Consider the following 18,887-nt stretch of genomic DNA (forward strand, 5'->3'; position numbering starts at 1 on the left):
TCTAGAGATTGAATTCTAGCACTGCTCCTTTCACTCCTAACCTCTCCTTAGGTGACCTCATTCTGGATCACAGTGTCAACCATGTATTGTTGATGATTCTCAAATGTAAATCTCTTGCTGAAGTTTCTGGAGGAGGCCAAAGATGGAACTGGAGATGATTACTCCATTTGAGTATCTCACAGAAACTTCAGACCCAACAAGCCACAGCTTAACTGATGACTCAACCCCTGAACCCTGTTCTCTGCCTCAGTAATGGTCTCATTATCTCTGGAATTGTGCAAGCCAGAGAATTGGCTTTCTTGACACCTCCCTGATCTCCCTCGTCCAATTAATCACCAACTAAAGACCTGTCAATTCTCCCAAGACCCCTGGCTTGCACAACAGTCAGCGTTTCCTGACTCTCTCTGTATTTCTGTCATAGCACAGTTCACCTAGACAACCACAAAAACCTGTGACCACTTGACCCTAGAATTCATTCACCTCACAGTGACCAGAGTGATCTTCATGAAGTGAGAATCTAATCCTGATCTTTGCCTAAATCATCAACTGTTTCCACCACACTCAGGATAAAATCCAAAGTACTTAGAAGCATAAGGAGAAAGGTGGTAGGACCTAAAGATGGATCTAGAAAAAAAGGCTACATAAAACATGTGAAGGGTCTTATATATGGCATGAAGGAGTTTGGCTCCTGCGCTGTCCAATATGATAGCCACTAGCCACATGAGGCTTCTTACAGTTAACTAAATTCAAATTCAAATTCCACACACATTTCAAGTGTTCAGTAGTGGCTATGGTGTTGTATAGCACAGGTGCAGACAATGAATTCAAGTGGGAGACATGGTCTGCTTTGTGTGTGTGGTGGAGGGCATGCAGTGGGGAGTTAAGACAGAGGACCTCAAAGATGGTCTAAGTGTGGCTACTAATGCAGCTCATGCCTGGGAAAACAGTGGAGGGGCAGCCCCGATGGCCCAGAGCTTTGGCACCGCGTTCAGCCTGGGGTGTGATCCTGGAGACCCAGGATCGAGTCCCAGTCAGGCTCCCTGCATGGAGCCTGCTTCTCCCTCTGACTGTGTCTCTGCCTCTCTCTCTCTCTCTCTCTCTCTCTCTCTCTCTCCCCCTCTCTCTCTGTGTCTATCATGAATAAATAAAATCTTAAAAAAAAAAACAGTGGAGAAGCAGAGTTAAGGCAGAAAATAGTATAATAGAAAAGTTGAGTTTGATATGTTTTAATTTAAATGGTTAGCAGTCACAAGACCCTAAGAAATAATTATAAATCGATGTTTGCAACTTCAGGGAAAGGTTAGGACTAGAGATAAAAAAAAAAAATCTAGGGAGCTAGTTAATTCACTGGAAAGAATAAGGACATCTGGGTCCACTGACATGAGCTGGAGAAATAAATACTGCTTTAATGTAAGGTGGTACATGTCTAGGCCACAAGGTGGCACACTTGTGGAGTGCTCAGAAAAATCCGCCCTTCCAGAAGTGCCTGTGCTCAGGTCAGCCTTACTTTCAGTGCAAGCAGAAAATGGTGGGCGATAAAGCTGGGCTGGGGACGCCTCGGTGGCTCAGAGGTTGAGCATCTGCCTTTGGCTCAGGTTGTGATCCGGGGATCCTGGGATCAAGTCCCATGTCGGGTTCCATATAGGGAGCCTGCTTCTCCCTCTGCCTGTGTCTCTACCTCTCTCTGTGTCTGCTACGAATAAATAAATATTTCTAAAAATAAAAAAAAACCTGGCATATGTGAAAATAGGTATCAAGGCCCTAGAACTTTAATCTAAACTACTACAATTCCATAGAATAAAAAAGAAAGCAATAATATTATAAGTACCAGAAAAGAAAATTGGGCTTATAATGATCTGTGCCTATAACAGGGTTCCTAGTATTTTAAGTGGCCATAATGTTCTTAGATGACATTTAAAAATCATTAGCTTATAAACATTGTTATACCTTATACTTTTCTTTCATTAATAGAGGCATATTATTCTCTTAGATAAGTTTTCATTTTATCTTATTTTAGTTTCAAGTATCTTTAATTATTTTTTTCTACCCCAAAAGAATTTTTCTTATACTCCTAAAGTTTGTGCACAAACATCAAAACAGAAAAACTTACCTGTAGTTACAGGGAACGTGGTGGTAACAGGTGGTACTGTAGTTGTAGGCAATTTTTTTGGCCTGAATTTGTAATGACCAATAAATCCATCTGCAGTTAAACTTAAGTCTGATAAAAACTGAATGAGAAGTTCATTTCTCTCAGATACAATTGGTCTAAAAGAAGAAAAACATTAAAAAAATTTTTTAAGTGGCACCTCTCTGAAATGTAGAATTCTAGCATTCCATTGGTTTTTGACAGATTATATGTGTAAACTTAAAAGTTAAAATACCTCAAAAGGCAAAAGTCTCAATCTGCTCAGTATTAATGCTACTAGCTAATGTTTACTGAGTGTTTGCTCAGTTCGGCACCGTGCTTTATGCAAACTCTCAAATTCCACTATACAGCAACCCTATTATTATCCCTTTCTTACAGAAAAGGCAACTGAAGTTCAGAGAGTTCAAGTGATTTGCCCAAGGCCCTACAGCTAGTAGAATGTGGGGGAGCAAGATTTGAACCCAGGACCGGTTGGCATTGGAACCAGTGGAAACCACAGAAACTGTGGCTGGTTCTTCACCAGCACCTTAGGGTTTGGCCTGCCCTGGGAACCACACTGCTTCTTTTGACTAAGACTCTGGCCCAGGGAGCTAAGGATGCTGGCCATACGGAGTCAGATGGAGAAATGTGATGAGCGAATTCCCACGCCCTGTGAAGATTCAGCCACAGGGGTGAATCTCAGTGGGCTAGTCACCAGGGCATAAGAAAGCCATGACTTCCATTTCATTTATAATGAGAGCTGGGATGCACGCCTGAAATGGAAGCATTTCTGTTTATAATCTCAGTAGCAGAATGCTGTGAAGGAGAAAAAGAAAGTGATTGCTTTGGTGGTTATGAATGACACCATTAAGAACTCTAATTTTAAGGCTATTTTAGGGGCTTGCTGGTTAGCTGGCACTGAAGATTTTTTTTCTTTTTTTTAATTTTTATTTATTTATGATAGTCACACAGAGAGAGAGAGAGATGCAGAGACACAGGCAGAGGGAGAAGCAGGCTCCATGCACCGGGAGCCCGACGTGGGATTCGATCCCGGGTCTCCAGGATCGTGCCCTGGGCCAAAGGCAGGCGCCAAACCGCTGCGCCACCCAGGGATCCCCTGGCACTGAAGATTTAATAGTGACAATAACTGAGGCTCAGAAACACTCATAAGTCTTTTTTTTTTTTTTTTTTTTTGACAGAGAGAGAAAGAGTGAGCACAAGTAGGGGGAGTGACAGGCAGAGGGAGAGGGAGAAGCAGGCTCCCAGCTGAACAGGGAGCCTGATGTAGGACTTGATCCCAGGACCCTGAGATCATGACCTGAGCCAAAGGCAGATGCTTAACCCACTGAGCCACCCAGGCACCCCAGCACTTTTAAGTCTTAGGGGATAACTGTATTACACAAAATAGTTTCATTTGAGCTTTTTCTATTACTATTTAAGCAATGGTTAAAAATGCAGTTTGGCTAATTCTATTTAAAGACTAATTCAGAAGCAGTAAAAAACCTAAAGTTTAAAAAAAATAAACATTGAGGTAATCCGTGGTTTAACTAAACTTTTTTTTTTGAGGCATCTTCTCAGCCGAACCACTTCTTAGGCATCATGGGCAGCAAAAAATGAGGCAACCTAACTTCTTCCTCCACCCATCAGCTACTTTGAGTGGGAATGTCTGCAGGCAGGGGTGAAGGGGGTGGGAGGAGAGGTAGATCCGTACTTGACCAAAGCAGTTAGAAAAACGGCAGGACCTTTTTCTGTCCTGAAGGCTATTACCTTCTAAGCCAAGGGATGGGACAAACCTAAGAGTCAGCTTCGTGACCTACATCTAGCATCCTGGTCATAAAAGTGATCGAAATAATTGAAATAATGCTTCTGAGAATTAAGCCTTTACCAGAAATAGTCGGCTTGCTTTTGAAAACAAAAGCTTTTGTTCCATTAAATAAATAAAAGCAATGTGCATGGAACACAATTCCCAACTACAATCACAAATAAAATATGTTAAACTTGTTTAAGTGATAAAATCACAAAGAGCACTTCTAAGCAGCGAAGGAAACCTCAAGACCTAATCAGGTCGGCCTTCTGGGCATGGTGCTATAATTACAGTGATCGTCTATGCCTTTCTATGAACTGATCCCGGGAGCATTAAGTTAGAAACTGAATTTTCTGAAGAAGGAGTATTTCAGTAGCAAAGACCTATTTTTGCTGCTGCTCCTGAGCTTTAGCATGAATGTGACGGAATCACGGTGCCATAAATGTCCTGAGGGCCACGTGTTGCATCTGCAAATTAATGTTACAAATCACTAGAAAGGCAAGAGGAAATCGCGCTTGGATTCATTCCCTACCGGCAGATCCCGGGAAGGGATGGAGGATGCCATTTGGTCCTAGAGAGATAAGCTAGCCCTGCCAGCCATGCCTCCCCTTCAATCACTACAGCCAGTCAACCCCCACGCCTGCCAATCTTGCCTTCTGAGTATTTCTTGACCCACAGCCTCCTCTCCATCTCTACCACCCTTCTCTACCTCTTCCATTTCCCTGGACCCCCTGTCACAACCTTCTAACCCGCCTCTCTGCTCATCTTGTCAAGGACGGGAGTTCTAAGGCTCTGGCGCCCTCAATTCCTGCCTACGTGCACCTAAAAGCTCCCATGTCTGCAGGACGTGGAACCCTGCTCAGCACTCCTGCCTCATCTCTCTCTTCCGGTCAAATAAATAAATACACCCCCCCCCAAAAAAAAAAGAAGCACAGTCTTCTTCAACAAATCTCTCCTGACCTCTTCACCACCTGTCCCAACTGGACCAAAGGATTCCTTGTCAGGAACTCACCAGGACATTCCTTTGCCAATTTACCCATCTGTTTCACCCGTCCCACTACTTATCTTCGTGTTTTTTATTTATCTCTGTGTCCTGCTACCTAACAGTGCCCACCACATGGCTGGAGTTAAATAAATGTTTTTGAACTGAACTCAATGCTATGGCTATAACTGCACTGACCCAGACACAGGGATGATGAGGTGATCTCACCAACCACAGCACTCCTCCTTCTAGTCAGACTTTTAACAGGGGAAAAGCCCCCTAAATAAGTTTTCTCATTTTCTGCACTGCCCCATGCCAGGAGTACTCTATGAGAAAATATTCCCCTAGTGAAAGTGTTAGTAGGTTGGCTGTCAAACTACTCCAGGCAAACTCCTCAGAAGTGAGTGGTTCAAAACAGCCCCCATCACACCTCCCCCCCTCCCGGCCTCCATGGAGGCAACCACTATCCTGAATTTTGTGTTTATCCTTCCCTTTACCTATAGTTTTACCAATATATGTATCACCAAGCAAAAGACTGTATAGGTTTGCATGCTTTTATATGTCATATGGGGGCACCTGGGTGGCTCAGTGGGTTAAACATCTGTCTTCGGCTCAGGTCATGATCTCAAGGTCCTGGGATCAAGCCCCACGTTGGGCTCCCTGCGCCTCTCCCTCTACTGCTCCCCCTGCTTGTGTTCTCAAAATAAATAAATAAAATCTTTAAACACACACACAACTTTATACAAATCAAAGGGTATGGTGTGCATTTTCTGTTATTTTTTCACACTCGACATTATAACTATGAGATTCACCCACCATTTTCACTGCTGCATTACGCGAACTATAGCATGATTTAACTATTCTCTTGTTGATAACATTAGACTATTTCCTCTGCCCTCCATTACAAACAGTATCGGTAAGAATATTCTTGTATATGTCTTGGTGCACACAGGCAAAGGTAACTTTTGAAGGCACACCAGGAGGGTAGGGTACACGCTCCATGTGAGGTCACAGGATATACGCCCATTTTCAACTTCCTTAGATAATGCCAAGTTGATTTAGAAAGTCATTGTACCAATTTACACTCTTTTCAAAGATGTATTCACTGTGCATCTTTCTTTGGGGAGTGCCTGTTCACGTCTTTTCCCCATTGAGTTGTCTTTTCCTTACTAATTTTTAGAATTTCTTGAAATTTTCTGGACCTAGGGGTCTTTGTCAAATATGTCACAAATATCTGTTTCTGTTTTGTACATTCTCTTTTCCCTCTCTTTAAAGTATATTTTGATGAGCAGAAATTCTCATTGTTTCCAATGTATCTGTAGTTGATTTTTGGATGATATGATTCATTTTCTCATATGAATAAAAATTATCCCTGCCTCATTTTTCAAAGGGGCCATTTCTCTGATGTGCCCCATCTGCAGACACATGTGGGTGGATATGTTTCTGGCCTCTCTTTGGTGTTTTCATTAGTCCATTTGTCTATCTCTGTTAAAACCATATTCTCTTAATTACAACAGCTTTATGATATGGCTCCATCATGTAAGGCAAATCCTCCTGCCAAGTTCTCCTTCAGAACTGTCTTAGTTTCACCCCCTTCCCCCACCCCCTTGCAGTTCCAGGAACATTTTAGAATCAGGCTGTCAGGTTAAATGAAAAACCAATTCTGTTATTTTTAAATGACACTGATTCTTCCTATTCATGAGAATATATAGCTCCATTTATTGAGGTCTTTTAAAATATCTTTTAGTAAGGTTTTGTAATTTTCTCTATTCAGGTCTTGCATGCAATTATTAGATTTATTCTTGAGCATTTTATATTTTTAGTTGCTATGAAAATAATATCTTTTTAAAAATACAAACTTTTTTTTTAAGTAGGCTCCATGTCTAGCATGGAGCCCAATGTGAGGCTTTAACTCATGACCCTGAGATCAAGATCTGAGCTGAGATCAAGTCAGATGCCCCCAAACTTTTTATTGAAGCTATTTAGAAAACATATTCTTGTTTAATTAATGTTCCCAACAAATAAAAATATAATCTTTAAGTCACACTCTAATCTGGGAATGTACACAATTATAGTAATAGATTTTCGGGATCCCTGGGTGGCACAGCGGTTTAGCGCCTGCCTTTGGCCCAGGGCACGATCCTGGAGACCCGGGATCGAGTCCCACGTCGGGCTTCCGGTGCATGGAGCCTGCTTCTCCCTCTGCCTGTGTCTCTGCCTCTCTCTCTCTCTCTCTGTGTGACTATCATAAATAAATAAATATATATATATATATATATATATATATATATATATATATATATATATATATAGTAATAGATTTTCTAAGATCAAACCAACCTTGAATTCCTGGTCAGAAAGTCTTTTTTTATACATTGTTAGGTTTGACTTACTAATATTTTTTCTTTTAAGATTTTTTTATCACATTCACAAGTAAGATTAGTCTTTAATATCCTTTTTTTTTTTTTTTTGGTTTTTTTTTTGGTCGTTACCTTGTTTTGGTGTCCATTTATACTAGCTTTATAAAATCAGTTGTGGAACAATCCCTATTTTTTTCTGGAAGAATGTGTGTAGTGTTAGCATCATTTGTTCCTTAAATGTTTGTTAGAACTAATGGAGAAAAACAATCTGGGGCTGTTTTTCCTCCCTTGATAGGAAGACTTTTAACCACAGATTAAGTTTCTTTAATGATTACTTGGCAACTCTAGCTTTTTATTTTTCCTGTGTCCATTTTTTCTTAAAATATATATATATATATTTTTTTTCCCCATATGTTGAATGCACTTTGTTCTCTATCCATTAGACTAAACCTGTTAATTGTTTCTCACATTTTCTACATCCCAATTTTCCATCTTTTCCCAATCGACAGTCAATCTATCAACTATTGAAAGAGAAGTGTTAAGAATCTCCTACTATAGGGGCATTTGGGTGACTCAGTGGTTGAGCATCTGCCTTTCGCTCAGAGTGTGATCCCAGGGTCCTGGGATCAAGTTCTGCATCAGGCTCCCCACAAGGACCCATTTTTCCCTCTGCCTATGTCTCTGCCTCTGTCTCTCATGTATAAATAAGTAAAATCTTAAAACAAAAAACAAAACAAAACAAAACAAAACACCAAAAAACCTCCTACTATAATAGTGGACTTTGTAGATCTATTAATTTTTATTTATCTATTTTTTGCTTTATATACATTTTCGGCACATGCAAATTTACAATTATTATGCCTTCCTGATAAATTGTATCTTTTATCATTACATGGCAACTATTTTTAGTAATGCTTTCTGCCTAAAATCTACTTTTCCCCTGATATCAATAAAGCCATACCAGTTTTCTTTCAACTAGCATTTGTTTCCAATATTTTTTTCTATCCTTTTATTCTCACATGCTCTGTGTTATTTTTATGGAGACGTGTCTTATAAATAGCATATATTGGGTTTTGTTTTATTATGCAGTTTAATACACTTTGTCTTCTCACTAATGATTTGATTCATTTGCATTTATATTGATTACACTTTGATCTAGATAAAATTTTTCCATCTCACTTTGTGCTTTTTTTTTGGTCCTGCCTTTTTTAAATGTTTCTCCTTTTCTCTTGCCTTCCTTTGGAATGAACTTTTTTCTCATTTCATGTTTTCTCCTCACTGTTTTGGAAGTTCAAGACTCCAAAGGTTGCCCTAAATTTAATCCACATTTACTTTAGCATATTATACAGCTTAATAATATGTTCATTCCTAAACAACACCAGGGCCTATGAGTCCTTCAGCTCTTAGGACCAGGATCTTTGCTCAATGTTTCCTCTTGCAGCTAGTCTCTTATTCTGTGACTTTTACCTTTCTGCCTGAGGTACAAAATGTGAAGTTTCTTTAGGGTCTATTGGTAGTAAATTCTCTCAGCTCTTGTTTAGCTGAAAAGATGTTTTAATTTCTTTTATACATAAATCAGAGGTTTTCCTGAGTAATAATTCTAAAATGACAGTTATTTTGTCTCCTATTTTGAGGATACTCCTCTAAGATCTTCTAACTTCCATATTTACTACTGAGAAGTCATGTTAGGCTAATTGTTTTCCCTTTGTGAGAATCTTTTTCTCTCTGGTTCTTTTCAACATCTCTCTCTGTTGTCTGTGGTTTTACTACAATACATGTAGGAATGGGTATATTAATATATATGTTGCTTAGGATTTGTTGAGTTCTTGAATTTGATAAATGGTATCTTTCATTTATATTGGAAAAACTCAGCTATTACTTCTTCAAACATTAAATTTCCTACCTTCTCTATTTTTTTTCTTATGGAACTCCAATTAAATGTATATTAGATTCTTGCACTCTATCCTCTATGGCTCTTAACCTCATTTTTATATTTTCTACCTATTGTCTCTTTATGCTATATTCCAGGTGATTATGTCACAACTATTTCTCAGTTCCCTAATTCTTTCTGGGTGCTATGTCTTATCAGCTATAATTTTAACACATGTATTCAGTTTCTTGTTTAAATTATCATATATCTCAGTTCCAGAAATTTTATTAGGCTCTTTGTTAACTCTGATCATTTCTCAGCCCTTTGTTTCTAAGTCATACTTCCAATAATCTGCACCTTCATTTCATATGAATGTCCTTAACCATATTTATTTCACACTCTGTATCATAATTACTATATATGGCTTCTGTGGGTCTGATTATACTGTTTGTTTCTACTTGTTATTGGCTTTCGTGTTTTGTGAATTTTTTTTAATTGGGAACCTATATTTCTTATAACTTTATTTATAGGAATTATTAAAGTCTCTATTAGATGCAATCTTCCAGACAAGATTTGTGTTTTCTCCTCTCTATCCCTTTGGGCACTACCAACTCGGAAACTTTAAATTCTTGGTAATAGGTTTTTTGTACAGTCAGTGTAAATTCTAACCTCAAACTCACTTGTGAACTGGTTTTTGGTTAGGAATTTTCATTAGAGACTAACTTTTTATCCCTTTACCAAATGCCAACACCTAAACAGTCAATTTCTTTACTATCTCCCTTGGGGAGGGAGGAAAATTAGTTCAGTCACATTGGTGTCATTTTCTATGGGTGTCGTCTTTACATTCTATTTGATCCAATCTCATCCCTTGCTGAGGCCCTGAGCTCTGTCTCCTATCTCTAAGCATGATCTGTTGCGAATTAAGTTCTAGGTTACCAAGAACTGGCACATGTCCTGAAGGAAGCTGCCACCCACAAGTACTTATTTATCCTTTTGGATTTGGACTTCTCAACATTTTTGACCTCTGAAGATTTCTCTTATTTTTTGCCAACTGAGTAATGTTTAAACAATTTTTTAACGTAGGAATGCTATTTGGTATTTATAGCAGTATGATTTTAAAGACTATCTTATTTTCTATATTGCTAGGAAATGAAACGAAATTTTTTTTTATATTTGAATATAAAGAGAAGGAAAGACATGACAGAAAAAGACTCTTGCTAGAGTCAAGAAAGGGTTACTTTTTTTCACTCAGTTCAGGAGAAGTTAAATTTATAGGCTATGGGAAAGAAACAAAAAAAGAAGGCAGAGGCTAAAGATGGAGATAATAGAGAAAAAGAAGAGGGTTATTAGAAGGAAGTTTTAAGGGAGAAGAAGAGGTCAGAAGGAGGATATAGATGAAAAGATTGGCTCTGAATAGAGGAAGGTGTGGCAGGCTGAATGTGGCCCGCCCAAGATGTCCACATTAAAATCCCTGGAACTTATGTATATGTTACCTTATGTGCAAAGGGACTTTGCAGATGTGATTAAGTGAAGGATCTTGAGAAGGGGAGTATCCTGGATTGTCCAGGTCAGCCCTAAATGTAACCATGGGTGTCCTTAGGAGAGAGAGGTTTGACTCCAAGAAAGGAGAAGGCAATCTGATGACAGAAGCAGAGATAGGAGTGATGTGCTTTGAAGATAGAGGAGGGAACCACAGCCAAAAATTGCAGCAGCTTCTTGAAGCTAAAATAAGCATGGAAACTGATTCTCCCCTCAGAGCAACCAGAAGGAAACAGCTCTGCTGACAGCTTGACTTTAGCCCAGTGAAAGTGATTTCAGACTTCTGACCTCCAGAACTGTAAGATAATAAATGTATTATTTTAGGCCACTCGGTTTGTGGTAATTTGTTGCAGCAGCAACAGGAATAGAATACAGAAAGAACACCTTCCCCTAGAGCTTAGAAATGGGCCTTTCTCTAACACCTTCAGCTGGAGAGTCAGATTTGGGCAGTAATGTTCAAATTTTGACCAACTTGTATGTATTAAAAATTCTTAATATTATTAAACTTAATATAAATGAATTTAAATTGAAAAATACCATGCTTTAACCCCCAATGTGTCTAGGGGAATCATAGACATGCATGTAAAATCAAGTGATGCATATAATCTAATTATGTATAAGCAACAGAATAGAAATGATATTTAAATTGGCATAATGGTGACTTTGACAGCAAGCTGTAGTAATTTTTTTTAAGGTTGTTTTTTTTTTTAAGTAATCTCTAGCCCCAATGTGGGGCTCAAACTTACAACCCTGAAGTCAAGAGTTGCAAGCTCCACTGACTAAACAAGCCAGATACCCAAAGCTGTAGTAATTTGAATTACTGCTTCCCTAGTGTCATATATGAAGGTGTGAAATATCTTGCACCAAAACACAGTCATGTGTTGCACCAATACAGAATAGTGGAATTAAGCAACTTGCCCAATGTCACACAGCTAGTAAGTGGCAGAGATCTTTGCTCCATAAATGTTCGTTGATAAATACACAATGCCTTTCAGGCTCACCCAGCAAAAGTCTGAGCAACAATGTGAGGAAGAGGCACAATAGGGCAGGTCTCCAATGAGGTAAAATCATCTGGGTCTGTCATAAGTATCCAGGTTTCCCTGTCTGGATCTCCAAATTTTAGCCCCCTGCTTTTTTCTCAGAACTTCCCCCATTCCAGTCTGCTGCTTGAGCTCACCTTTGCAGGGCAGTGACATAGTCCAGTACCTGGCTAGCATCTGACTCTGGGGCATAACCAACTCCGCTTCTGTTATCTCTTTGGCTGTCGAGGCCTCACTACACTCATTAATGTTGCTTCACTCTCTGGGTTGGCTACTCTTTGTGCTGGTGCTATATGGGACTCTACTGTCATGGAACCCAAGAATTTGTGAACAAAACAACAACAGCACAGGATCTTCCAGAAAAAAAAATATAACTGGGCAATTGAATAAAAAAGAAGTATAGAGCCACTAAAATATTAATGAAATAAAACAGGCACTACTTACGCAGGTGGACTATCGCCACAATACTTTCCAATTCTTTTAGCATCATTGACTTCTCCACCATTAAACACAGCCACAAAATCATATCGGCAATAGTTATCACGCTCAACATCAAACTTCTCAAATGTTAATTCTATAAGCTTTAGAGAAAGCACAACATCAGAAATGTCAAGATAGCACTGAGGAATAATCCCAAAGGGAAATCTTCCTCTCCCCAGATCTGCAGGATTTTCCTTTGTAAAGAATATATTCATTCTGTTTGAATTATTTGTTTCTTGTTGATTTCATGTTTCTTCTGTAGTTAACAAAACTGTGGTATTCTACTGCTTTCATTTTTAATCATTCCAAAAGATCATCTCAACCTTAGTTAAGATCTTAAATTTAAGAGATCTGTTCACCTACAATTACAAATGTATGGGAACCACCATGTAACCCTACCAACCTACGTTAAGACCATAACTGATACAAGTTGGGGTGGGCAGGAGAGGTATATACCAATTTCATTCTTCTTCTTGGAGATGTCCCCTGTGTTAGTGTGTGTTGAGGTGTGGTGTATGTGTTACGTGATTGGTTGGGGAGGTGGTGGATAGAGTTGTTCCTCTTTCGAGGGAAGGAGAATGACATTCCCATCACATGTAAAGGAGGCAAATTCTTTAGGACCAGAGATTCAGGAAGTGGGGTTTTGACAGTAAGTCTTCTTGAACTATGTTTGAAAAGTGAGCACAGCCTACTTGGTGTTGTGGTTGATTTTTGAAGAGGCTGTATGAAAGCACTGATAAAGTCAGTGTTAGATTTCTTATATATTCCTTAATTTTTTGCACTACTACCAAAAACAGTGTCCTAAGTTATTCAAGTCAGTAGGAAGTTTTGATTTAATAGGCAATCATTCTCCTCACAAGTGGATTTTTCCAGAGCACCTTCAATGTGTGAATCAAAGGAAATCTTCCTAGGTTCTTAAATACACATGATACCCAGACAGCTGGTCCCCACTTTTGCTGGGCAGCAGGTGGGCAGGCAACCCTCCTTGCTGCTTAGGGAAGATAACAGGCATTACTTCCTATTAGGACAGGCCCTGGTTATTAGCTAAAGAAGACTCACATGTAGTAATCTAGATGAAGATGATAACAGCAGCAGTATCACAGAAGGACCAAAGGTAAATTTCAGCTTTGAATATAATTGCCACATAGCTACCTATTTACTCACCTTTAAAAAGCACCAGTTATGGGTGAATAATGACTTATCCATATTTAGCACTGCTTTAAATTATATTAACATATTTCCTCTTTGTGTCCAATAACTTCTCACCAGTTAGTAATAAAATGCTTTCTAGATTATTAAAAAACTGGCTAAACATTCCCTACTTAGAAATAAGTCACGTAACAACTTCTAGAGAGAAGATTTTTAAAAAAGTAAATAAATAGGAGAATAAAGGGAAAAGCTACGATTAAAAAAAAAAGAGGTAAGTCTTTAACAGAAGGAAACACGCATAGATTTGCATAGAAATTACTTAGGACTTAATTTTCCCATTATATTCTTCTTCTTTGACAGTGCTTCCAGGGATTTCAAGCACTACAACAATGATTAAAAATTCACTTGGCTGAAGCCAAAAATCACATTAGCAAAATGAAACCCCAATTTAAATAATCAAAGAGATGAACAATAGAAAAAAGATGGTGAACTGTAATCTGCAAGAATAATTCAGCTGAAATCATTTAGGCTAATACATTTACAAATGTCACAGAGAGAAAAATGGCCAGTACAATCTCAAGAAATACATAATGGCTTAAATGTTGAAAAATGTGATTTTTAAAAAAGATTGTATTTATTTATTCATGAGAGACACAGAGAGAGGCAGGGACATAGGCAGAGGAAGAAGCAGGCTCCCTGTGGGGAGCCTGCAAGACCCTGGGATCATGACCTGAGCCAAAGGCAGACACTCAACCACTGAGCCACCCAGGTGCCCCCAAATATGTGATTTTTAAGTATTATTTTAAACTATTGAAAGTTCAATAAATTTATAGAATCTTTCATCATTGAGTAAACAACCGTATTTTTATTCTTAAAAATAAAACTGGATTTGGGGATTATGATCAAAATGTGTGTGTGCGTGTGTGTGTGCGTGTGTGTGTGTGATTAAATCACTAACTTGCATGGTATTCGAGCCAGAGAAAGAGAGAGTGTGTCTGCACAGAAAATGGAGGGAGGGGCAGAGGGAGAGAAGCAGACTCCCCGCTGGCAAGTGGGGAGGACCCTGAGGATCATGATCTGAGCCAAAATCAAGAGTGAGGAGGAGGAGGGGCAAGATGGCGGAAGAGCAGGGTCCCCAAGTCACCTGTCCCCACCAAATTACCTAGATAACCTTCAAACCATCCTGAAAATCTACGAATTCGGCCTGAGATGTAAAGAGAGACCAGCTGGAACGCTACAGTGAGAAGAGTCCGCGCTTCTATCAAGGTAGGAAGACGGGGAAAAAGAAATAAAGGAACAAAAGGCCTCCGAGGGGGAGGGGCCCCGCGAGGAGCCGGGCTGAGGCCGGGGCGAGTGTCCCCAGGACAGGAGAGCCCCGTCCCGGAGGAGCAGGAGCTGCACCAACCTTCCCGGGCGGGCGGAAAGGGGCTCGCAGGGAGTTGGAGCAGGACCCAGGAGGGCGGGGATGCCCTCGGGCTCCCGGGGACACTAACAGACACCTGCGCCCCGGAGAGTGCGCCGAGCTCCCTAAGGGCTGCAGCGCGCACGGCGGGGCCGGAGCAGCTCGGAGGGGCTCGGGCGGCGGCTCCGCGGAGGGGGCTGCGGGGCGGGAGCGCGAATCCACCAGCGCAGGCCCCGGAGCACAGGGCGCCGGGACACAGCCCAGGATCCGGCCTCCCCCGGGACAGGCAGAGGCCGGGAGGGCCCAGGACAGCGAGGACGCTCCTGCCCCGAGCTGAGCAGATCAGCGGCCCCGCCCCGGAGCCTCCAGGCCCTGAGGACGGAGAACCGAGAGCCCCGAGCCCCGTAGTTCCTGCGGAGGCTGAATCCAGGCTTCCAGAGTTGCCATAGCAACTGCGGCTGTTCCTCCTGGGGCCTCACGGGGTAAACAACCCCCGCTGAGCCCTGCAGCAGGCAGGGGCAGAGCAGCTCCCCCAAGTGCTAACACCTGAAAATCAGCACAGCAGGCCCCTCCCCCAGAAGACCAGCTGGACGGACCAGTGATACTCCCCCGTGTTCCAATACAACTTGTTTTTGGCCACTCTGCACTGAGCAAAATGACTAGAAGGAAAACCTCACCTCAAAAGAAAGAATCAGAAACAGCCCTCTCTCCCACAGAGTTACAAAATCTGGATTACACTTCAATGTCAGAAAGCCAATTCAGAAGCACTATTCTACAGCTACTGGTGGCTCTAGAAAAAAGCATTAAGGACTCACGAGACTTCATGACTGCAGAATTTAGATCCAATCAGGCAGAAATTAAAAATCAATTGAATGAGATGCAATCCAAACTAGAAGTCCTAACGACGAGGGTTAACGAGGTGGAAGAACGAGTGAGTGACATAGAAGACAAGTTAATGGCAAAGAGGGAAACTGAGGAAAAAAGAGACAAACAATTAAGGGACCATGAAGACAGATTAAGGCAAATAAATGACAATCTAAGGAAGAAAAACCTACGTTTAATTGGGGTTCCCGAGGGCGCCGAAAGGGACAGAGGGCCAGAATATGTATTTGAACAAATCCTAGCTGAAAACTTTCCCAATCTGGGAAGGGAAACAGGCATTCAGATCCAGGAAATAGAGAGATCCCCCCTAAAATCAATAAAAACCGTTCAACACCTCGTCATTTAATAGTGAAGCTTGCAAATTCCAAAGATAAAGAGAAGATCCTTAAAGCAGCAAGAGACAAGAAGTCCCTGACTTTCATGGGGAGGAATATTAGGGTAACAGCAGACCTCTCCACAGAGACGTGGCAGGCCAGAAAGGGCTGGCAGGATATATTCAGGGTCCTAAATGAGAAGAACATGCAACCAAGAATACTTTATCCAGCAAGGCTCTCATTCAAAATGGAAGGAGAGATAAAGAGCTTCCAAGACAGGCAGGAACTGAAAGAATATGTGACCTCCAAACCAGCTCTGCAAGAAATTTTAAGGGGGACTCTTAAAATTCCCCTTTAAGAAGAAGTTCAGTGGAACAATCCACAAAAACAAGGACTAAATAGATATCATGATGACACTAAACTCATATCTGTCAATAGTAACTCTGAACGTGAATGGGCTTAATGACCCCATCAAAAGGCGCAGGGTTTCAGACTGGATAAAAAAGCAGGACCCATCTATTTGCTGTCTACAAGAGACTCATTTTAGACAGAAGGACACCTACAACCTGAAAATAAAAGGTTGGAGAACCATTTACCATTCAAATGGTTCTCAAAATATACCCTAAAAACTATAGAACACTTCTGAAAGAAATTGAGGAAGACACAAAGAGATGGAAAAATATTCCATGCTCATGGATTGGCAGAATTAATATTGTGAAAATGTCAATGTTACCCAGGGCAATTTACACGTATAATGCAATCCCTATCAAAATACCATGGACTTTCTTCAGAGACTTAGAACAAATTATTTTAAGATTTGTGTGGAATCAGAAAAGACCCCGAACAGCCAGGGGAATTTTAAAAAAGAAAACCATATCTGGGGGCATCACAATGCCAGATTTCAGGTTGTACTACAAAGCTGTGTTCATCAAGACAGTGTGGTACTGGCACAAAAACAGACATATAGATCAATGGAACAGAACAGAGAACCCAGAAGTGGACCCTGAACTTTATGGTCAACTAATATACGATAAAGGAGGAAAGACGATCCACTGGAAGAAAGACAGTCTCTTCAATAAATGGTGCTGGGAAAATTGGACATCCACATGCAGAAGAATGAAACTGGACCACTCTCTTGCACCATACACAAAGATAAACTCAAAATAGATGAAAGATCTAAATGTGAGACAAGATTCCATCAAAATCCCAGAGGAGAACTCAGGCAACACCCTTTTTGAACTTGGCCACAGTAACCGGAGAAGGACAAACAGTGTATGTTCTCATTCATTTGGGGAATATGAATAATAGTGAAAGGGAATATAAGGGAAGGGAGAAGAAATGTGTGAGAAATATCAGAAAGGGAGACAGAACATAAAGACTTCTAACTCTGGGAAATGAACTAGGGGTGGTGGAGGGGGAGGAGGGTGGGGGGTGGGGGTGAATGGGTGACGGGCACTGAGGGGGACACTTGACGGGATGAGCACTGGGTGTTATTCTGTATGTTGGTAAATTGAACACCAATAAAAATTAATTTATAAAAATTAAAAAAAAATTAAAAAAAAGCTTCATGAAAAAAAAAAAATCAAGAGTGAGTCGCTTAACCAACTGAGCCACTCAGGTGCCCTAGAAAAGTTTTTTTTAAACCATATTGTAATGTTCATCATCCAGTGTTTAAAGTCTGTAGTGTTCATAACAATAATAATTTTTTAAAAGTTATTTTCCAAAATCCACAAAGTGGACTTGGTCTACTCCTGTGCCAAGGTTTGTCCTACAAGCAATATTTGAAAGTGGTTCCTAGGAATGGCAAAATTTCAAATAACCACAAACTAATAAGCACTGGAAACCTGGACCTTCTCTGTTGACTGTTTCAGAACAATGAATAAAGTTATTCTGAGGGGAACCTATGCAAATTTTATGTTAAGTAACAACTGAAAAGACTTCTTCTCTGTGCCTGCATTGGCTCTGTCCAGGTGAGGCTGTCACAAAGCATTTGCTTAGTGAACAAATGGTTACCTGAAACATACATCTTACCTGGGGATTCTTACCCTCCCACACTTGGTCACTGCTGTTTATAACATCTTCCACAGGATCAAGCAATCTCACAGGGATTTCCTTACTATGCGTATTGAAATTTGAAAACTTGTATTTATATAATAGGAAATTCAATGCAAGACTTTGCAAGTCAAATAGTGCAAAAGCAATTTCAATCTGTGTCTTTGTATGAAGAGATACCTACGTCCAGCAGGGCCTGCCCCACCCTGCATGCTGAGCTATTGCACAATGGGCCCCTCACACCGTCTACGCAATTCACATACGCATGCTTTCTTCATATTTTTAGGGAATCTTACCTGATTCTTGGGGGCTACAATGTGCCACACACAAGTGACTCCTGCAGGGTAATCACGGTCTGGCCAGTTGGGGGTTTTAAAAGAGCCGGAAGGTCTTTCAAGGCGTCCTCCACAATACTGATCCCCTGAAATTTTTAAGCATGGAAAGAAAATCCAAGTTTATATCCTGATACAAGTTATGGCAATGCAACCATAAGGAGACTGGGAATTTGGAATATTGGTAATAATACAGTAAATAAAGGCAATGACAGAAGCTCTTAAATTGTTTCTTAAAATACAATTACACATACTCAGCCATTAGAAACAACAAATACCCACCATTTGCTTCAACGTGGATGGAACTGGAGGGTATTATGCTGAGTGAAGTAAGTCAATCGGAGAAGGACAAACAGTGTATGTTCTCACTTATTTGGGGAATATGAATAATAGTGAAGGGGAATATAAGGGAAGGGAGAAGAAATGTGTGGGAGATATCAGAAAGGGACACAGAACATAAAGACTTCTAACTCTGGGAAATGAACTAGGGGTGGTGGAAGGGGAGGAGGGCGGGGGGTGGGGGTGAATGGGTGACGGGCACGGAGGGGGACACTTG

At 40.5% G+C, this 18,887-nt stretch overlaps 1 protein-coding gene across 1 annotated transcript in view; it reads right to left on the reverse strand.

Moving 5' to 3' along the window:
• The window catches only part of PCOLCE2 (procollagen C-endopeptidase enhancer 2), a 72,171-nt gene that overhangs the window by 12,306 nt on the left and 40,978 nt on the right, over positions 1-18,887 (reverse strand). The window contains exons 4-6 of the mRNA XM_055321563.1: positions 18,296-18,420; positions 12,165-12,301; positions 2,111-2,265 (exon numbers count right to left, since the gene is read on the reverse strand). Coding sequence (XP_055177538.1) covers positions 2,111-2,265; positions 12,165-12,301; positions 18,296-18,420 — 417 coding nt within the window. The remainder of the gene's footprint in view (positions 1-2,110; positions 2,266-12,164; positions 12,302-18,295; positions 18,421-18,887) is intronic.

This window comes from Nyctereutes procyonoides, unplaced genomic scaffold, assembly GCF_905146905.1.
Source record: "Nyctereutes procyonoides isolate TBG_1078 unplaced genomic scaffold, NYPRO_anot_genome, whole genome shotgun sequence".
In the NCBI taxonomy this organism is placed as follows: Eukaryota; Metazoa; Chordata; class Mammalia; order Carnivora; family Canidae; genus Nyctereutes; species Nyctereutes procyonoides.